An 18,124-nucleotide genomic window follows, 5' to 3' on the forward strand; every position below is an offset into this window, starting at 1 on the left:
ATGGCTAACTAATCTCTTCTGCCTACACAATGTCCATATCCTTCTATTTCCTTCACATTCATGTGCCTGTCTAAACATCTCTTAAACGTCCTCAACAGGAATTCTGCAGATGCTGGAAATTCAAGCAACACACATCAAAGTTGCTGGTGAACGCAGCAGGCCAGGCAGCATCTGTAGGAAGAGGTACAGTCGACGTTTCAGGCCGAGACCCTTCGTCAGGACTAACTGAAGGAAGAGTGAGTAAGGGATTTGAAAGTTGGAGGGGGAGGGGGAGATCCAAAATGATAGGAGAAGACAGGAGGGGGAGGGATAGAGCCAAGAGCTGGACAGGTGATAGGCAAAAGAGGATACGAGAGGATCATGGGACAGGAGGTCCGGGAAGAAAGACGGGGGGAGGGGACCCAGAGGATGGGCAAGAGGTATATTCAGAGGGACAGAGGGAGAAAAAGGAGAGTGAGAGAATCCCACCACTAAGCACATCTTTCCCTCCCCGCCTCTCTCTGCATTCCGCAGGGATCGCTTCCTACACAACTCCCTTGTCCATTCGTCCCCCCCATCCCTCCCCACTGATCTCCCTCCTGGCACTTATCCGTGTAAGCGGAACAAGTGCTACACATGCACTTACACTTCCTCCCTTACCACCATTCAGGGCTCCAAACAGTCCTTCCAGGTGAGGCAACACTTCACCTGAGAGTCCACTGGGGTGATATACTGCGTCCAGTGCTCCTGATGTGGCCTTTTATATATTGGCGAGACCCGACGCAGACTGGGAGATCGCTTTGCTGAACATCTACGCTCTGTCCGCCAGAGGGGGCAGGATCTCCCAGTGGCCACACGTTTTGGTTCCACATCCCATTCCCATTCTGGCATGTCTATCTACGGCCTCCTCTACTGTAAAGATGAAGCCACACTCAGGTTGGAGGAACAACACCTTATATTCCGTCTGGGTAGCCTCCAACCTGATGGCATGAACATTGACTTCTCTAACTTCCGCTAAGGCCCCACCTCCCCCTCGTACCCCATCTGTTACTTATTTTTATGCACACATTCTTTCTCTCACTCTCCTTTTTCTCCCTCTGTCCCTCTGAATATACCTCTTGTCCATCCTCTGGGTCCCCCCCCACCCCTTGTCTTTCTTCCCGGACCTCCTGTCCTATGATCCTCTCGTATCCCCTTTTGCCTATCACCTGTCCAGCTCTTGGCTCTATCCCTCCCCCTCCTGTCTTCTCCTATCATTTTGGATCTCCCCCTCCCCCTCCAACTTTCAAATCCCTTACTCACTCTTCCTTCAGTTAGTCCTGACGAAGGGTCTCGGCCTGAAACGTCGACTGTACCTCTTCCTAGAGATGCGGCCTGGCCTGCTGCGTTTGATGTGTGTTTCTTAAACGTCGTCAATGTTTCTGCCTCTACCACCACCCCAGGCAGTGCATTCCTGGCGCTACCACTCTCTGTGAGGGGCAAGTTTTTTTTATACATTACATTTGAAATTATCCTCTCTCAGCTTAAATACCTGTCCTCTGGTATTAGATATTTCAACCCTGGGCAAAAAGTACTGTCCGTCTATTCTATGTGTCTCTCATAATTTTATAAACCTCTATCAGATCTCCCCTCAGCCACCACCACTCCAGAGAAGACAACCCAAGTTTGTCCAACCTTTTGCCAGCACATGCCTTCTAATCCAGGCAGCATCCGGGTAAACCTCTTCTGCAGCATTTCCAAAGCCTTGACATCCTTTCTATAATGGGACGACTAGATGCGGTCTAACTGGAGTTTTATAAACATAACTTTCCGAGTCATATGCCTTCTTAACCACCCTATCAATCTGTGTAGCCAGTTTCGGGGAGCTATGAACTTGGACCCCAAGATCTCCCTGCTCATCAACACTGTCCTCTACAGTGTGTTGTCTCTTTACAATACCTTCCAAACTGCACCACACTTCACATTTGGCCTGGTTAAACTCCATCTGCCATTTCTCTGCCCATATCTACAACTGATCTACATCCTGTTGTACTCTTTGCCAGTCTTCTACACTATCCATAACACTATCTACACTATCCATAACACTACCAATCTTTGTATTATCTGCAAACTTACTAACCCACCCACCAACAGTGCTGCACAAAAGTATTAAACACATATATATATATATATATATATATAGCTATAGCTAGGGTGCACTTTTGCACGGTACTATATTTGTCAAAGTGGAACTGATAGCGAGTCTGTAAATACGGTGGGAGAAAAGGATTTAGGGAATGGTGAGGGTGGAGCGCCGTGAAAGACAAGTAGCACAGGGGCAGAGGAGGAATGCCAGGGGCAGGGTGTGGTGCGGGTGCAGATACACCCAGCCCTGAGACACCAGGCAAGGTCATTTGATTCCAAACAATTGGTTTATTGATCATTACAGAATGTTTGTCAGGTGCTTCTTGCTCATTCCTCTCTCCCTTTCCCAACTATGATTCCCTTTCCCCAACCATGATTCCCTTCTGCCTGCCCCCTAAGAATTTTGCACAGTGTTGTACATTTTCAGTGAGGTCATTATATGCATCACAAACAGCAGAGGTCCCAGTACTGAACCTGATGGAACACCACTAATTACAGTCACTCCAGCTAGAATAACGCCCATTCAATCACTACCCTCTGACATCTATGGACAAGTTTGTTCTGAACACAAATAGCCAATTCATTAATCTTCTGGATGAGCTTCCCATGAGGGATCTTGTCAAATGTCTTAAGAAAAATCCACGTAGGCTCCATCTACAGCTCTACCTACATTAATCACCCTTGTCACCTCACCAAAAAAAAACTCAAATTAGTAAAACGCTGCTTGCACCACACAAAGCCACGTTGCCTCTCCCTCATTAGGCCATGGTTTTCCAAATGCTCAGAAATTCTAGCCCTAAGAACTCTCTCCAGTAACTTCTCTACCACTGATATAAAACTCACTGGGTTATAGTTTCCAGGATTATCGCAGGTTCTTGAATGAAAGGGAATGTTTTTTGGAATGTAGGAGGAAACTTATGCAATTGGTACCCATTTCCCCATTTCATACAAACAGCACCTGAGGCAGGGGACAAACCAGGTCACCGAAGCTGTGGGACAGTAGCTCTACCAGCTACAACACTGCCAATCAGGGAAATGAAATTAAAAATTCTTTGGGGCTTGATAGGGTTAAATGGTGGGGGAATAATTCTCCTCCAGGGTAAATTCAGGATTGCGGGTCAGGGTTTCAGAATATGGGGATAATTATTTAAGAAGCTATGAAGAATTACTTCTCAGAAAAGGATTATGCACTTTTGGAATTCTTTCTTCCAGAATGCTGCTGAAGCCAAATCCGTGAAAATATTCAGATCTTTTAATCAATAGGGGAATCAAAGATTATTGGGAAAGAACAGGAAGTTGAAATTGAGGAAAATTGGTTTACGCGAAGTGATGATGGCGCTAAATGGCGAATCCTTTGCTTGTATCTTCGGAAACAACTCTATTTCTATCTTTGATATCTCTTTTTTCTCCTTTTCTAAGTTCTTTTGAAGACCCTGACGTGGAGTTACACTCTGACTTTGGTTCTTTGTGGGAATGGGACCTGCTCTCAGGGTCTCATGACTGGCTGCTTTTTGATATGCCAAGGACGCGGCTTGGAAGACTAGCGCGCCTTCAGGGTGCCAGATTTTTATGGCTCTGGAGGCGGCAGATTCAGGGCTGGTGCCACCGCCTGACAAGTCATGGGAGACGGAAGATTGTAAGCAGCAAGCTGGCTGCTAGCTGTGTGCCCAGAGACCCGAGTTCTTTGGGCAAAGAGCTCAGAAAAAGTGATGCAACGGACTTTTAACGTCATAAATCAGCGAGTTGTTTGTGATGTTGTCTCCCCCCTCGCTATGAAACAGGGACACCATTTTTTCCCTTATTAGGGAGAGAGATCGCCTGTGGTATGTCGAATTACTGAGTGAACGGGTAGTCTTTGGGGTACTGCAAGTCTGCGTCTTTATTGATGCTTGCTGCACGCTTGAGTGCTTGGTGGGGGGCACTGATCCTTTTTTTGCTGGTGGGGGTGGGTCGTTGCCTTGCTGCTGCTTGTGCATGGGAGGGAGGAGCTGGGGGGGTGGCTTTGGGGTTCTAACGTTTAACTGCCATTCATTTTTTGAGGCACTCCCCTTTTTTTGTGGATGTTTGCAAAGAAAAAGAATTTCAAGATATATATTGTATACATTTCTCTGACATTAAATGTACCTTTTGAAACCCATCAGTGACAGACCCAATTCAAAGGGCTAAATGATCTGCACTTGTTCTTATTTCTTCAAGTTACTGAACAAAAAGTTTATCTCTGAATAAAAATCTGTAGTGGCAACCTAATTTTCTCAAGAACATGATTTTGGCTTGACACAATCTGAGGAACAAAGGTCCATCGCTGAAGCATTGTTGCAAGAAATGGAATCGGATTTTGCCATCAACACACATCAAAGTTGCTGGTGAACGCAGCAGGCCAGGCAGAATCTCTAGGAAGAGGTACAGTCGACGTTTCGGGCCGAGACCCTTCGTCTTAGTCCTGACGAAGGGTTTCGGCCTGAAACGTCGACTGTACCTCTTCCTAGAGATGCTGCCTGGCCTTCTGCGTTCACCAGCAACTTTTATGTGTGTTGCTTGAAATTCCAGCATCTGCAGATTTCCTCATGTTCAGATTTTGCCATCACTTCAGCATAGGAAGCCATCCAATGTGCAGTTAGACAAAGAAATTGCAAGTATGAAGCAACCATTTACAAAAAAAGCTCGAGTGATCTCAAGAATAATCCATTGTACCTTCAGTGCTTCCAGAGAAAGGAACCCAAAGTGGGAGAGTAGAAGACGAGCAGTCTGGAACTCCTGGGCTGGTGGAGGGGGGGTGCATTCAGTGTCTGGATCAGGGAACGTAGTTTTGGACAGTTTCTCCTCACTGACTTTTTCCAATGCATTTTCATAAATAATTTGATTTTCCATCAGCTTCTTCAGCTTCTCATGTTGAACTTCCATCTGGAAAATGTTAAATAGAATTCAGTATTGCACAGAGTCAAAAGATATTCCCACTTTATATCAGTACCTACATCAAGTATTTAACCGGTGCACAATGTACAAGGTCCTGAAAGACACATGACGATCTCTGACCTTACTATAGAACTTCACTGAGTTCTATGAATGTCAGTTTCCAAACAAATGATTGGTTCCTAATAAGCAATACTGAAGTAATTTTCACATTTCATCGTTTAAGAAACTTCAGAACTATAACACAGAATCAGAGTTCCAAGTATGAAAGTTGCATACATAGTACCATTTCACCTTGAATTCGTTAGTCAGTAATTAACCAACTGCATCAAAAGCCCAAAGCTTAAACAAAAAATTAAAATGTTTAACTGCACTTTCACTAACTTTTGCTAAGTATGTTTCGCTGGAATTCAATGATATTCTTTTCTGCTGATTACAAGGACTTCCCTTCTGATTAGAATCAGAATCCTGTTTATTATCACCGACAGATACTATGAAGCTTGTTTTGTGGCAGCAGTACAGTGAAATACATAAAAATTACTATGAGTTATAATAAGGAATATAGAAAAATAAGTAGTGCAAAAGGACAACAAAATAGTGAGGTAGAGTTCATAAATTCATGGTCCATTCAGCAATGTGATGGTAGGTACGTAGAACATAGAATAGTACAGCACAGTACAGGCCTTTCGGCCCACACTGTTGTGCCGACCCTCAAACCTTGCCTCCCATATAACCCCCCACCTTAAATTCCTCCAGTAGTCTCTTAAACTTCACTAGTGTATCTGCCTCCACCAATGACTCAGGCTGTGCATTCCCACACCAACCACTCTCTGAGTAAAAAATCTTCCTCTAATATCTCCCTTGAACTTCCCACCCCTTACCTTAAAGCCATGTCCTCTTTTATTGAGCAGTGGTGCCCTGCGGAAGAGGCGCTGGCTGTCCACTCTATCCATTCCTCTTAATATCTTGTATACCTCTATCATGTCTCCTCTCATCCTCCTTCACTCGAGAGAGTAAAGCCCTAGCTTCCTTAATCTCTGATGATAATGCATACTCTCTAAACCAGGCAGCTTCCTGATAAATCTCCTCTGTACCCTTTCCAATGCTTCCACATCCTTTCTATAGTGAGGCGACCAGAACTGGACACAGTACTCCAAGTGTGGCCTAACCAGAGTTTTATAGAGCTGCATCATTACATCGCGACTCTTAAACTCTATCCCTCGACTTATGAAAGCTAACACCCCATAAGCTTTCTTAAGAACCTATTCCCAAACTTTAGGACGGTCAGCGGGCTGACCGGGCTGGGGACGGTCAGTGCGGACTAGGCTGGGGATCAGGGGTTCCCAACCTGGGCCTATCAACTCCCTGCTTAATATTATTGGTCCATTCATAAAAAAGGCTGGGAATCCTTGTTAGGAACGCTCGGCGCAAACTCTATGAGGGCGGTTGGCACTGACAATGCTAAGGATACTCAATAATTGTTTGGGTGTAGGAAATCATGTCTCATGAATTTAATTGTGTTTATTTGACAGAGGTGACCAAGAGTACTGATGTTGCCACATGGACTATAGCAAGGCCTTTGATAAGATTTTGCATGACAGACTGTTCTGGAAGCATGATCACATGGGGGATGGTTGAGAGTTTCTAGCTCCTAGATATAAATATCTCCAACAATTTGTCCCTGTCCAGCCATGTGGACACTATGGCCAAGAAAGCAAACCAATGCCTGTAGTTCCTAAGATGCCAAGGATATTCAAGATGTCTCTAAAGACTCTTACCAATTTTTATAGATGCACCATAAAAGCATCCTATTTGGGTGCATTACAGCTTGTTGTGGCAACTGCTCTGCCCAAGACTGCAAGAAATTGCATTCAATTGTGAATGCAGCACAGTCCCTTCCCACTTCAGTTACTCTCTTTTCTCACCCTTCGAGTTGGGCAGAAAATATATAAGTTAGAGAGCACGTACCACCATTGCAGTGTCTCCTACAGGGTCAACCAAAGGTGTTATTGTTTTTTTTAAAAGATACTTTTTTTTAACAATCACAAGACCCTACGGGACATTAAGAACTTAGTTCTACCCCATTAGCGAATTGCTTGTTGGTGAAGGAACTGAAGGAGCTGGACTTAGTGCGGATCATACTACTGCCTCTGTCTGAGCAGTCGGGGTGCCAAGGCGCCGTGCAGTCTAACAGCGAGTGATCACTGTGGTCGCTTTTCTTGTGATCGCAAGACCCTGTTGGGCATAGTTAATGAGATATTCTGCAAGTATGATTCACTGATTTATTGACGGATGGCAGGGGCAGATGACATGGGAGCTGCCTGGTCTTGGTCATAGCGAGGACAAGGTGTCGCTTGTCTACAGCTGCCCAGAAGAGAGGAGTTGGCGTAAATGTGTTCCATTGGAGGCAGTGTGGTGTGATGTCCAAGCTGGAGTAGGTGTTGTCCCCCTCCCCCCCCACCCCGCGCCTCACAGTGTTTGCTCAGCAGAAGACAAGCTGTATTGTGTTCAACTACAGACTGGGAGTCTAGGATGATATATTTTTTTGCGTGACTGTATTTTACTGACATGTTGATTGCGGACTGCACTGTGTGTGACTGTTGGTACTGTGCCTTGAGCCTTTTCCCTACAGTAACACTGTTTTGTTTGGTTATATTTCTGTATGGTTGAATAGCAATTAAACTCGAATTTTAACTAGGCAACCAAAGCTCAAGCATTCTGCAATGTTGTACTAGTTGTTGACAAACGGTGGCAGCACTGTACCACTGGGGGGAATATCTGCTCATGAAGTGACAAAAATACACATTTCCTTTTTTTGTTTTAAACTCTTCAAAACAATAAGAAATCCCCTTCATTTTTTGGAGAAAGGTAAACTTTTATGTTACAGCATGATTTAACATAAAAGAGAACAGTTTGTGAAACAAAAGAGGTGCTATGATGCAAGTACAAACTGTCTAGGGGCAGAACAAGGAAGAACTTTCTGCAGCCATTCCTTTAAACTTGAAAAAACTTTTAAGATTTTAAACAAAACAACATGACTGCCTCTGGAATTCATATCAACATTTTGTGTATAGACCATATGCGGAGGATCACAAGAAGCTGTTCAGACAGTTCCATCACAAGCATAACTCTTCCCACCATCGAGGACATTTTCTTGAGCCTCAAGAAGGTAGTGTCCATCACTAAAGTAGCCTCAACATCTGAAATGTGTCCTCTTCCTTCCTATTACTACCATCGGGGAGGAGTTACAAAAGCCTGAGACATTCAGGAACAGCTTCTTTTTCTCTGCCATTAAATTTGTGAACAGTCTATGAAACCCATAACCACTACATCATGCAAACACGAGGAATTCTGCAGACGCAGGAAATTCAAGCAACACACATCAAAGTTGCTGGTGAACGCAGCAGGCCAGGCAGCATCTCGAGGAAGAGGTACAGTTGACGTTTCGGGCCGAGACCCTTCATCAGGACTAACTGAAGGAAGAGCTAGTAAGAGATTTGTAATCTGTTCTCTTCGCAAACACGAGGAAATCTGCAGATGCTGGAAATTCAAGCAACACACACAAAAAATGCTGGTGAACGCAGCAGGCCAGGCAGCATCTAAGGGAACTGGACGCAGTATATCACCCCAGCCGACTCACAGGTGAAGTGCAGAAATGAGTTCGGTGGGGCAGGAGCAAGCTGTGACAATAGGTCTGCCAGGACAGGCAGGTTTGTGGATCTTGGGTAGGAGGTAGAAACGGGAAGTGCGGGGTGCGGGGTGTGGGAAGTATAAGGTTGGTAGCAGTGGATGGGAGATCCCCTGAGCGGATAAAGTCGGCGATGGTGTGGGAGACAATGGCCTGGTGCTCCTTAGTGGGGTCACGATCAAGGGGTAAATAAGAGGAGGTATCTGCGATCATCATGATTCCTTTTCTTTGCATTATTGAGTTTTGTAATTTAAAGTAATTTTATATATTTGCACTGTACTGCTGCCACTAAACAGCAAGTTTCACGACACACAAGTCAGAGGCAATAAACCTGATTCTGAAGACACCTGTCTCTCTTTGACAATAGTCAGTCCTGAGGGATGAACTTAACAGAATGCTAATGCAATGATCCAACATTCATTTGAAATCAAAACAAAATGCTCAACGTCTGAAACATTAATTCTGTTTCATTCCCCATTGACAGTTGCTCACTACCTTTGTGCGCATGTGCCGGTCGTGCATGCAGCCTGGTACAGCCATTCCGATCTATTCTTTTACTTTCTTCCTCTTACTTTTTAATTTACGTTATTTTTTGTATTTTTTTTCTCATGGTAACATGTCGAAGCTGCACCCTCCCTAACATACTGGTAGAGAGAGTTTTATTTGGGTTTTCTTTAGTGCTGGAAATGGTTACATCCCGACATGCGGGACAGAAGCAAGTTCGCATTGTGTATTCCACGGACCAGCAAACCCCGGCCAGCTTAGCTAACAGAGCGGCGGACACTCCTACTGAAGTCCGGAGGAAAACACACAGAGGGGGATCACAAAGCCGAGGAAAGAGGACCGGGTCAAGACAACAGAGACTTTTGGAGAAGAGGAGTTCGGTGGGTAATACCGTTCTGGCTGACCGAAAGTGCACCGAGAGTGGTAAGAGTAAAGGAGTTGCATGCTTACTGATCTGGTTAACAACAGATGGTGCAATCCGGGTATATTACAATCGAGGAATGTGTTTGCAGACTGGATATCGAACTTTTTACTGTTGGACTTCGACCACATTCCACTGTGATACAACACTTGGCGGCACGGGAGGTCGTTCCTGCCTGTGGCCATCGAACGTGCAGCCCCTCCCGTGGAGGGTCAGACACCCTGAGCCAATAGACTGGTCCTGGACTTATTTTCCATCTGGCATAGTTGCATTTTGTTGTTTGATTGTTGGGGTTTTTTGTATTGCTATATTTACGCTCTATTCTTGGTTGGTACGGCTGTAACGAAACCAAATTTCCCTCGGGATTAATAAAGTATATCTATCTATCTAATATTTCCACAATCTGCAGTTGTCATCAGTTGTTATTCACCTGTTGTGTGACCCTGTTTAGGAGTTGTTGAACAGCCATGTCCTACACTTTGAAAAATTGCTTATTTGCTGCATCAATTCACACACTTACCTGATCAGTAACAATCTCATGGAGATCTGGAATGCTAAGATCAGCTTTGACAAATGGAATTTTGTCTACTTCCTCAGGGAAAGGTCGATGTTTGACATTGTACTTGATTCCTACGTTATCTTTTGGAGTGGGATGAGGTTCTGGAACAAATGCCTGTGGATAATATTAGATATTATGTTACAATCACCTTTCTCATCCACATTTCCCTCCACATATCAAGCCATTCTTCCACATGGTCACCCTTGAATCCTGCTGGGATGTACCTCCATTAAAAAATGTCGGAATGCTATTAGGATGTGTGGTTTTCAACTTCCACAGTTTCCAGCAGTGAATACTGGCTAATTACCAGGAACAGGACGCCAGTGTGATTAGTCCTCTCTGCAAGGAAGGATGTAGTCAATTATAAATGAGAACTGCTAACTCAGCAAAGACTCAAATGAAACCTAGACCAATTGGCTGAGTTCCACATTATCTACATCACTAGAAACTAAAATTTAAGTATATTCTAATTGCTTCGGGAATAATTAAAGATATTCTTTGCACAAGGGGTTATTGTAGCATGCCATGCTATGCCACAGGGAGGCAATTTTCCAGGAGGAAACAGAAGAAAAGATAGCAATGAAGATCAAGGGTGAATGGGTTTGAAGTTTCTTCCTTTGCTAAGTGATTGCTCTGCAAAGATCAGGAGCTAACACTCATCTTGAGGTGCCTTTGTACAGCAGTCCTTGCAGAGTGCTTTTGTTGAGTATTTCTGTGATTCTAACTAATGATGAAGGAATGGCGATATATATTGAGGTTAGGATGGCGCACTGCCCTGCACCCGCAGGCAGTGGCATTCTTATACACCATCCATCCTTCTCCTCCTGTCCATAAGACCATAAGACATAGGAGCAGAATAAGGCCATTCACCTCACTGAGTCTGCTCTGCCATTCCATCATTGCTTATCCCGGATCCCACTCAATCCCATACACCTGCTTTCTCGCCACATCCTTTGATCCATCCGAATGATCAGGGAACGATCAACTTCTGCCTCAAATACACCCACAGATTTGGCCTCCACTGCAGTCTGTGGCAGAATACTCCACAGATTTACTACTCTGGCTAAAACAATTTCCCTTTACCTCTGTTCTAAATGGTCGCTCCTCAATTTTGAGGCCATGCCCTCTATTTCTGGGTAACCCCACCATAGGGAACATCCTCTCCACATCCCCCCTATGTAGTCCTTTCAACATTCGGTAGATTTCAATGAGGCCCCCACCGCCCCACCACATTCTTCTAAATGCCAGTGAGTACAGGCCCAAAGCTGTCAAACACTCCTCATATGTTAACCCCTTCATTCCTGGAATCATCCTCGTGAACCTCCTCTGGATTCTTTCCAATGACAGCATATCCCTTCTGAGATAGGGGCCAAAACTGTTGACAATATTCCAAATGCGGCCTGACTAGTGTCTTATAAAGGCTCACAATTATCTTTTCGCTTTTATATTTTATTTGCCTTGAAATAAATGACAAATTTACATTTGCCTTCTTTACCACAGACTTAACCTGTAAATAAACCTTCTGGAAGTCTTGCACGAGGACTCCCAAGTCCCTCTGCACAGCTGACATTTGAACCTTCTCCCCATTTAGATAATAATCCACACGATTGTTTCTTTTACCAAAATGCATTATCATACATTTCCCAACACTGTATTCCATCTGCCACTTTTTTGCCCATCGTCCTGCTGCAATCACATTGCTTCCTCAGCACTTAATACCCCTCCACCTATCTTGGTATCATCCGCAAACTTTGCCACAAAGCAACAATTCCATTATCTAAATCACTGACAAACAACGTGAAAAGTAGCAGTCCCAATACTGACCCCTGAGGAACACAACTAGTCAGCGGCAACCAACCAGAGAAGGCCCCTTTTATTCCCTTGTAACTCCATAGGATTTTATCTTGTTAAGCAGCCTCATATGTGTCACTTTATCAAACGCCTTCTGAAAATCCAAGTAAATGATATCCACTGCCTCTGTTTTGTCCACCCTGCCTGTTACTTCCTCAAAGGACTCTTAACAGATTTGTCAGGCAAGATTTTCCTTTCAGAAACCATGATGCATAAGGCATTGGTATAAGACCAAATTTGGAGTATTGTGTACAGTTCTAGTCACCCAATTATAGGAAAGATGTCAGTAAAATTGAGACAGTACAGAGGAGATTTACTAAAATGTTACCTGGGTTTCTCTCCTAAGTTACAGAGAAAGGTTGAACAAGTTAGGTCTTTATTTTTTGGTGCGTAGAAGGTTGAGGGGGGACTTGATAGAGGTGTTTAAAATTATGAGGGGGATTGATAGAGTTGACATGGATAGGCTTTTTCCATTGAGAATGGGGGAGATTCAAACAAGAGGACATGAGTTGAGAGTTAAAGGGCAAAAGCTCAGGGGTAACATGAGGGGGAACCTCTTTACTCAGAGAGTGGTAGCTGTGTGGAATGAGCTTCCAGCAGAAATGGTTGAGGCAGGTTCAATGTTGTCGTTTAAAGTTAAATTGGATAGATATATGGACAGGAAAGGAATGGAGGGTTATGGGCTGAGTGCAGGTCGGTGGGACTAGGTGAGAGTAAGAGTTCGGCATGGACTAGAAGGGCCGAGATGGCCTGTTTCCGTGATGTAATTGTTATATGGTTATTATGATGTTATATGGTTATGACTTTGACTCATTTTATCATTAGTCTCCAATTTCCTCAAAACCTCATCGTTAATAATAGACTCCAACACTTTCCCATAGGACCATAGACACATTACAGAACAGAAAAAGGCCTTTTGGCCCTTCTTGGCTGTGCTGAAACATTTTTCTGTCTAGTCCCACTGACCAGCACCTAGACCATATCCCTCCATACACCTCTCATCCACGTACCTGTCCAAATTTTTCTTAAATGTTAAAAGTGAGCCCGCATTTACCACTTTACCTGGCAGCTCATTCCACACTCCCACCACTCTCTGTGTGAAAAAGCCCCCCCAATGTTCCCTTTAAACTTTTCCCCCTTCACCCTTAACCCATGTCCTCTGGTTTTTTTCTCCCCTAGCCTCAGTGGAAAAAGCTTGCTTGCATTCACTCTATCTATACCCATCATAATTTTATACACCTCTGTCAAATCTCCCCTCATTCTTCTACGCTCCAGGGAATAAAGTCCTAACCTATTCAACCCTTCTCTGTAACTCAGTTTCTCAAGTCCTGGCAACATCCTTGTAAACCTTCTCTGCACTCTTTCAACCTTATTAATACCCTTCCTGTAACTTGGTGACCAAAACTGCACACAATACTCCAAATTCAGCCTCACCAATGTCTTATACAACCTCACCATAACATTCCAACTCTTATACTCAATACTTTGATTTATAAAGGCCAATGTACCAAAAGCTCTCTTTATGACCCTATCTACCTGTGACGCCACTTTTAGGGAATTTTGTATCTGTATTCCCAGATCCCTCTGTTCTACTGCACCCCTCAGTGCCCTACCATTTACCCTGTATGTTCTACCTTGGTTTGTCCTTCCAAAGTGCAATACCTTACACTTGTCTGTATTAAACTCCATCTGCCATTTTTCAGCCCATTTTTCCAGCTGCTCCAAATCCCTCTGCAAGTTTTGAAAACCTTCCTCACTGTCCACTACTCCTCCAATCTTTGTATCATCAGCAAATTTGCTGATCCAATTTACCACATTATCATCCAGATCATCGATACAGATGACAAATAACAATGGACCCAGCACCGATCCCTGTGGCACACCACTAGTCACAGGCCTCCACTCAGAGAAGCAATCCTCCACTACCACTCTCTGGCTTCTCCCATTGAGCCAATGTCTAATCCAATTTACTACCTCACCATGTATACCTAGCGACTGAATCTTCCTAACTAACCTCCGATGGGGGACCTTGTCAAAGGCCTTACTGAAGTCCATATAGATAACATCCACTGCCTTCCCTACATCCACTTTCCTGGTAACTTCCTTGAAAAACTCTAATAGATTTGTTAAACATGACCTACCATGCACAAAGCCATGTTGACTCTCCCTAATAAGTCCCTGTCTATCCAAATACTTATAGATCCTATCTCTTAGTACTCCTTCCAATAATTTACCTACCACCAATGTTAAACCTACTGGCCTATAATTTCCCGGATTACTTTTTGAGCCTTTTTTAAACAAGGGAACATCATGAGCTATCCTCCAATCCTCCAGCACCTCACCTGTAGATACTGACATTTTAAATATATCTGCCAGGGCCCCTGCAATTTCAACACTAGTTTCCTTCAAGGTCCGAGGGAATACCCTGTCAGGTCCTGGGGATTTATCTACTCTGATTTGTCTCAAGATAGCAAGCACCTCCTCCTCTTCAATCTGCATAGGTTCCATGACCTCACTACTTGTTTGCTTATTTCTATTGACTCCATGCCAGTTTCCTTAGTAAATACAGACACAAAAAACCCATTTAAGATCTCCCCCATTTCTTTTGGTTCCATACATAGCCAACCACTCTGATCTTCAAGAGGACCAATTTTATCCCTTACTATCCTTTTGCTCTTAATATACCTGTAAAAGCTCTTTGGATTATCCTTCACCTTGACTGCCAAAGCAACCTCATGTCTTCTTTTAGCCCTCCTGATTTCTTTCTTAAGTATTTTTTCACACTTTTTATATTCCTCAAGCACCTTATTTGCTCCCTGTTTCCTATACATGTTTTACATCTCTCTCTTCTTCTTCATCAGAGTTCCAATATCCTTTGAGAATCAAGGTTCCTTATTCTTACTCACTTTGCCTTTAATCCTGACAGGAACATACAAACCCTGCACTCTCAAAATTTCTCCGTTGAAGTCCTCCCACTTACCAATCACATCCTTGCCAGAGAACAACCTGTCCCAATCCACACCTTTTAGATCCTTTTTCATTTCTTCAAATTTGGCCTTTTTCCAGTTTAGAACCTCAACCTGAGGACCAGATCTATCTTTAGCCATGATCAAGTTGAAACTAATGGTGTTATGATCACTGGAACCAAAGTGTTCCCCTACACAGACTTCTGTCACCTGTCCTAACTCGTTTCCTAATAGGAGGTCTAATATTGCATCTCCTCTAGTTGGTACCTCTATATATTGATTTAGAAGACCTTCCTGAACACATTTTGCAAACTCTAACCCGTCTAGACCTTTAACAGTATTGGAGTCCCAATCAATATGTGGAAAGTCAAAATCCCCTACTATCAGAACTTTATATTTCCTGCAGTTGTCTGCTATCTCGCTGACTATTGGGTGGTCTATAATCCAACCCCATTAATGTGGTCATACCTTTCCTGTTTCTCAGCTCCACCCATATGGCCTCGGTAGACAAGCCCTCTAATCTGTCCTGCCTGAGCACTGCTGTAACATTTTCCCTGACTAGCAATGCCAGCCCCCCACCCTTCATCCCTCTGCCTCTATCACGTCTGAAACATCGGAACCCTGGAACGTTAAGCTGCCAGTCCTGCCCTTCTGTAGCCAAGTTTCACTAATGTCTATAATGTAGTAATCCCATGTGTCTATCCACGCCCTCAGCTCGTCAGCCTTCCCCACAATACTCCTCGCAGTGAAATAGGCACACTTCAGAAGATTATTACCACCACACATAACTCTTCTGTTTGAGACTTTGAATGAACTTTTAACATTATTTATTTCACCCCTGCTCCACTATCTGCTCTGGCACTCTGGTTCCCATCCCCCTGCAAATCTAGTTTAAACCCTCCCCAATAGCACTAACAAACCTCTCTGCAAGGATATTGGACGCAAACAACAGGAATTCTGCAGATGCTGGAAATTCAAGCAACACACATCAAAGTTGCTGGTGAACGCAGCAGGCCAAGCAGCATCTATAGGAAGAGGCGCAGTCGACGTTTCAGGCCGAGACCCTTCGTCAGGACTAACTGAAGGAAGAGTGAGTAAGGGATTTGAAAGCTGGAGGGGGAGGGGGAGATGCAAAATGATAGGAGAAGACAGGAGGGGGAGGGATAGAGCCGAGAGCTGGACAGGTGATAGACAAAAGGGGATACGAGAGGATCATGGGACAGGAGGTCCGGGAAGAAAGACGGGGGGGGGGGTTGACCCAGAGGATGGGCAAGAGGTATATTCAGAGGGACAGAGGGAGAAAAAGGAGAGTGAGAGAAAGAATGTGTGCATAAAAATGAGTAACAGATGGGGTACGAGGGGGAGGTGGGGCCTTAGCGGAAGTTAGAGAAGTCAATGTTCATGCCATCAGGTTGGAGGCTACCCAGACGGAATATAAGGTGTTGTTCCTCCAACCTGAGTGTGGCTTCATCTTAACAGGAGAGGAGGCCGTGGAGAGACACGCCAGAATGGGAATGGGATGTGGAACCAAAACGTGTGGCCACTGGGAGATCCTGCCCCCTCTGGTGGACAGAGTGTAGATGTTCAGCAAAGCGGTCTGCTGAACATCTACGCTCTGTCCGCCAGAGGGGGCAGGATCTCCCAGTGGCCACACGTTTTGGTTCCACATCCCATTCCCATTCTGGCGTGTCTATCTACGGCCTCCTCTACTGTAAAGATGAAGCCACACTCAGGTTGGAGGAACAACACCTTATATTCCGTCTGGGTAGCCTCCAACCTGATGGCATGAACATTGACTTCTCTAACTTCCGCTAAGGCCCCACCTCCCCCTCGTACCCCATCTGTTACTCATTTTTATGCACACATTCTTTCTCTCACTCCTTTTTCTCCCTCTGTCCCTCTGAATATACCTCTTGCCCATCCTCTGGGTCACCCCCCCCCCCGTCTTTCTTCCCGGACCTCCTGTCCCATGATCCTCTCGTATCCCCTTTTGCCTATCACCTGTCCAGCTCTCGGCTCTATCCCTCCCCCTCCTGTCTTCTCCTATCATTTTGCATCTCCCCCTCCCCCTCCAGCTTTCAAATCCCTTACTCACTCTTCCTTCAGTTAGTCCTGACGAAGGGTCTCGGCCTGAAACGTCGACTGCGCCTCTTCCTATAGATGCTGCTTGGCCTGCTGCGTTCACCAGCAACTTTGATGTGTGTTGCAAGGATATTGGTCCCCTTTTAGTTCAGGTGTAACCCGTCTCCCTTGTACAGGTCCCACCTGCCCCAGAACAGGTCCAAATAATCCTGAAATCTAAAACCCTGCCCCCTACACCAGTTCCTTCAGCCACGTGTTCAACTGCTAGAGCATTCTATTCTTACCCTCACTGACACGTGTCACAGGTAGCAATCCTGAGATTACCCCCCGTGAGGTCCTGCTTTTTAACTTCCTACCAAGCTCTCTATACTCACTCTCCAGGACCTCCTCAGTCTTTCTTCCTACGTCAATGGTACCGATGTGTACCACGACATGTGGCTGATCACCCTCCCACTTCAGAATGCTGTGCACGTGATCAGAGACATCCCTGACCCTGGCACCCAGGAGGCAACAAACCATCTGGGAGTCTCTGTCACGACCACAGAACCTCCTGTCTGTACCTCTAACTATCAAGTCCCCTATCACAACCACACTCCTCCTCTTCCACCCTCCCTTCTGCACTGCAGAACCAGACTCAGTGCCAGAGATCCAGCTGCTGCAGCTTGTCCCAGGTAAGTCATCGCCCCCCCCCACCCCCGCCAACAGTATCCAATGTGGTATACTTGTTGTTGAGGGGAATGGCCACAGGGGAATCCTGCTCTGCCTGCCCTTTCCTCTTCCCTCGCCTGATGGTAACCCAATTACCTGTGTGCTGCTCCTTTGGTGTAATTACCTCTCTGTAGCTGCTATCTATAATCTCCTCATTCTCCCGAATGATCCGGTGGTCATCCAGCTCCTGCTCCAGTTCCCTAATGTGGTTTGTTAGGAGCTGCAGCTGGATGCACTTCTTGCAGGTGTCATTGTCAGGGACCCCGGGGGGGCGGGTGCGGGCCCAACCACTGAGATTATGTTAACTGGCTTATAATTTCCTTTCTTTTGCC

The 18,124-nt window shown here is 45.0% G+C and overlaps 1 protein-coding gene across 9 annotated transcripts in view; it reads right to left on the reverse strand.

Moving 5' to 3' along the window:
• ralgapb (Ral GTPase activating protein non-catalytic subunit beta) overlaps positions 1-18,124 on the reverse strand; it is a 200,479-nt gene that overhangs the window by 51,354 nt on the left and 131,001 nt on the right. For all 9 annotated transcript variants that reach the window (XM_063040979.1, XM_063040978.1, XM_063040977.1 and 6 more), the window contains 2 exons: positions 10,147-10,299; positions 4,795-5,004 (listed from right to left, as the gene is read on the reverse strand). In XM_063040979.1, coding sequence (XP_062897049.1) covers positions 4,795-5,004; positions 10,147-10,299 — 363 coding nt within the window. The remainder of the gene's footprint in view (positions 1-4,794; positions 5,005-10,146; positions 10,300-18,124) is intronic.

This window comes from Mobula hypostoma, chromosome 2, assembly GCF_963921235.1.
Source record: "Mobula hypostoma chromosome 2, sMobHyp1.1, whole genome shotgun sequence".
Classification (NCBI taxonomy): domain Eukaryota; kingdom Metazoa; phylum Chordata; class Chondrichthyes; order Myliobatiformes; family Myliobatidae; genus Mobula; species Mobula hypostoma.